Below are 1038 nucleotides of genomic sequence, written 5' to 3'. Positions count from 1 at the left end.
AAGAGTGTATTACTTTGACTTGATTTTTTTCTTATTTATCACGAAGTATATAATATAAGTTAAATTTATACAGCATGAAAAATATCCATGTTTTATTTTATAACTTTACTTTGCAAGGTCATTTTGTTCAAACTCAGTAAAATATTCATGTTTTATCATTATTTTGTTCAAGGACTTGGTTATAGGACAATTACTAAACAACAATTTCTGTAAGAGGATCATCCAGGTTTCTGTAGGAGGATCATCCAGGAAGAAGTAAGATCGGCACTGCGAAAGATGGGGAGAAACAAAGTGGTTGGTCCAGATCAGATTCCGATAGAGGCGTGGCGGTGCCTTGGAGAGGATGGTGTTAGGTGATTGACGTGTCTCTTTAACAAGACGTTTAGAAGCTATAAAATGCCTACGGAATGGAGACTTAGCGAGATTATCCCCATCTACAAAACGAACAAAACGAACTACGGATCGATAGACATAAGACGAAATATCTTAGGTGTGATTTCCACGGGACGGAGGATGAACAAAATATTGGAGTGAATATGAGCATTGAGGACCAGATCTTGCATCCACAAGATTCGTTTAGATATCTAGGCTCGGTCCTTCACAAATTGGGGATGATAGACGAGGACGTGACAACTGTATTAATGTAGGTTGGTTCAAGTGGAGAGCGGCGAAAGGGGTCTTGTGCGAAAAGATGATATCGCTCAAAATTGAAAGGAAAATTATTCAAGGTGGCAATTAGACCTGCCGTGTTGTACGGATCAAAATATTGGCCAATGACGAAGGCCCAGGAGAGAAGGATGGAGGTAGCAGAAATGAGGATGCTTAGGTGGACGTGTGGTAAAACCATGTTAGATATGATTCCAAATGGTGTGTTCAGGGAGAATCTTGGAGTCAGAAGCATCATTGACAAGCTAAGAGAAGGACGGATTCGATGGTTTGGGTATGTGATGAGGCGACCACCTTTAGCCCCAGTTAGGAGAGTCAAGGAACTCACGGTTGATGGCGTAGGGAGAAGGGGTAGACCTTCTCGTAGGTGGG

The 1038-nt window shown here is 41.3% G+C and overlaps 1 protein-coding gene across 1 annotated transcript in view; it reads left to right on the top strand.

Moving 5' to 3' along the window:
* The first annotated feature begins 276 nt into the window (after positions 1-276).
* LOC139889070 (uncharacterized) overlaps positions 277-1038 on the top strand; it is an 860-nt gene continuing 98 nt past the window's right edge. Inside the window, exons 1-2 of the mRNA XM_071872043.1 lie at positions 277-353; positions 878-1038. The exon at positions 878-1038 is cut by the window's right edge and continues 98 nt beyond it. Coding sequence (XP_071728144.1) covers positions 277-353; positions 878-1038 — 238 coding nt within the window. The remainder of the gene's footprint in view (positions 354-877) is intronic.

Source organism: Rutidosis leptorrhynchoides, chromosome 2, assembly GCF_046630445.1.
Source record: "Rutidosis leptorrhynchoides isolate AG116_Rl617_1_P2 chromosome 2, CSIRO_AGI_Rlap_v1, whole genome shotgun sequence".
Classification (NCBI taxonomy): domain Eukaryota; kingdom Viridiplantae; phylum Streptophyta; class Magnoliopsida; order Asterales; family Asteraceae; genus Rutidosis; species Rutidosis leptorrhynchoides.
The sequence above is the reverse complement of the archived record's forward strand: the minus strand, read 5'-3'. Positions and strand labels throughout refer to the sequence as shown.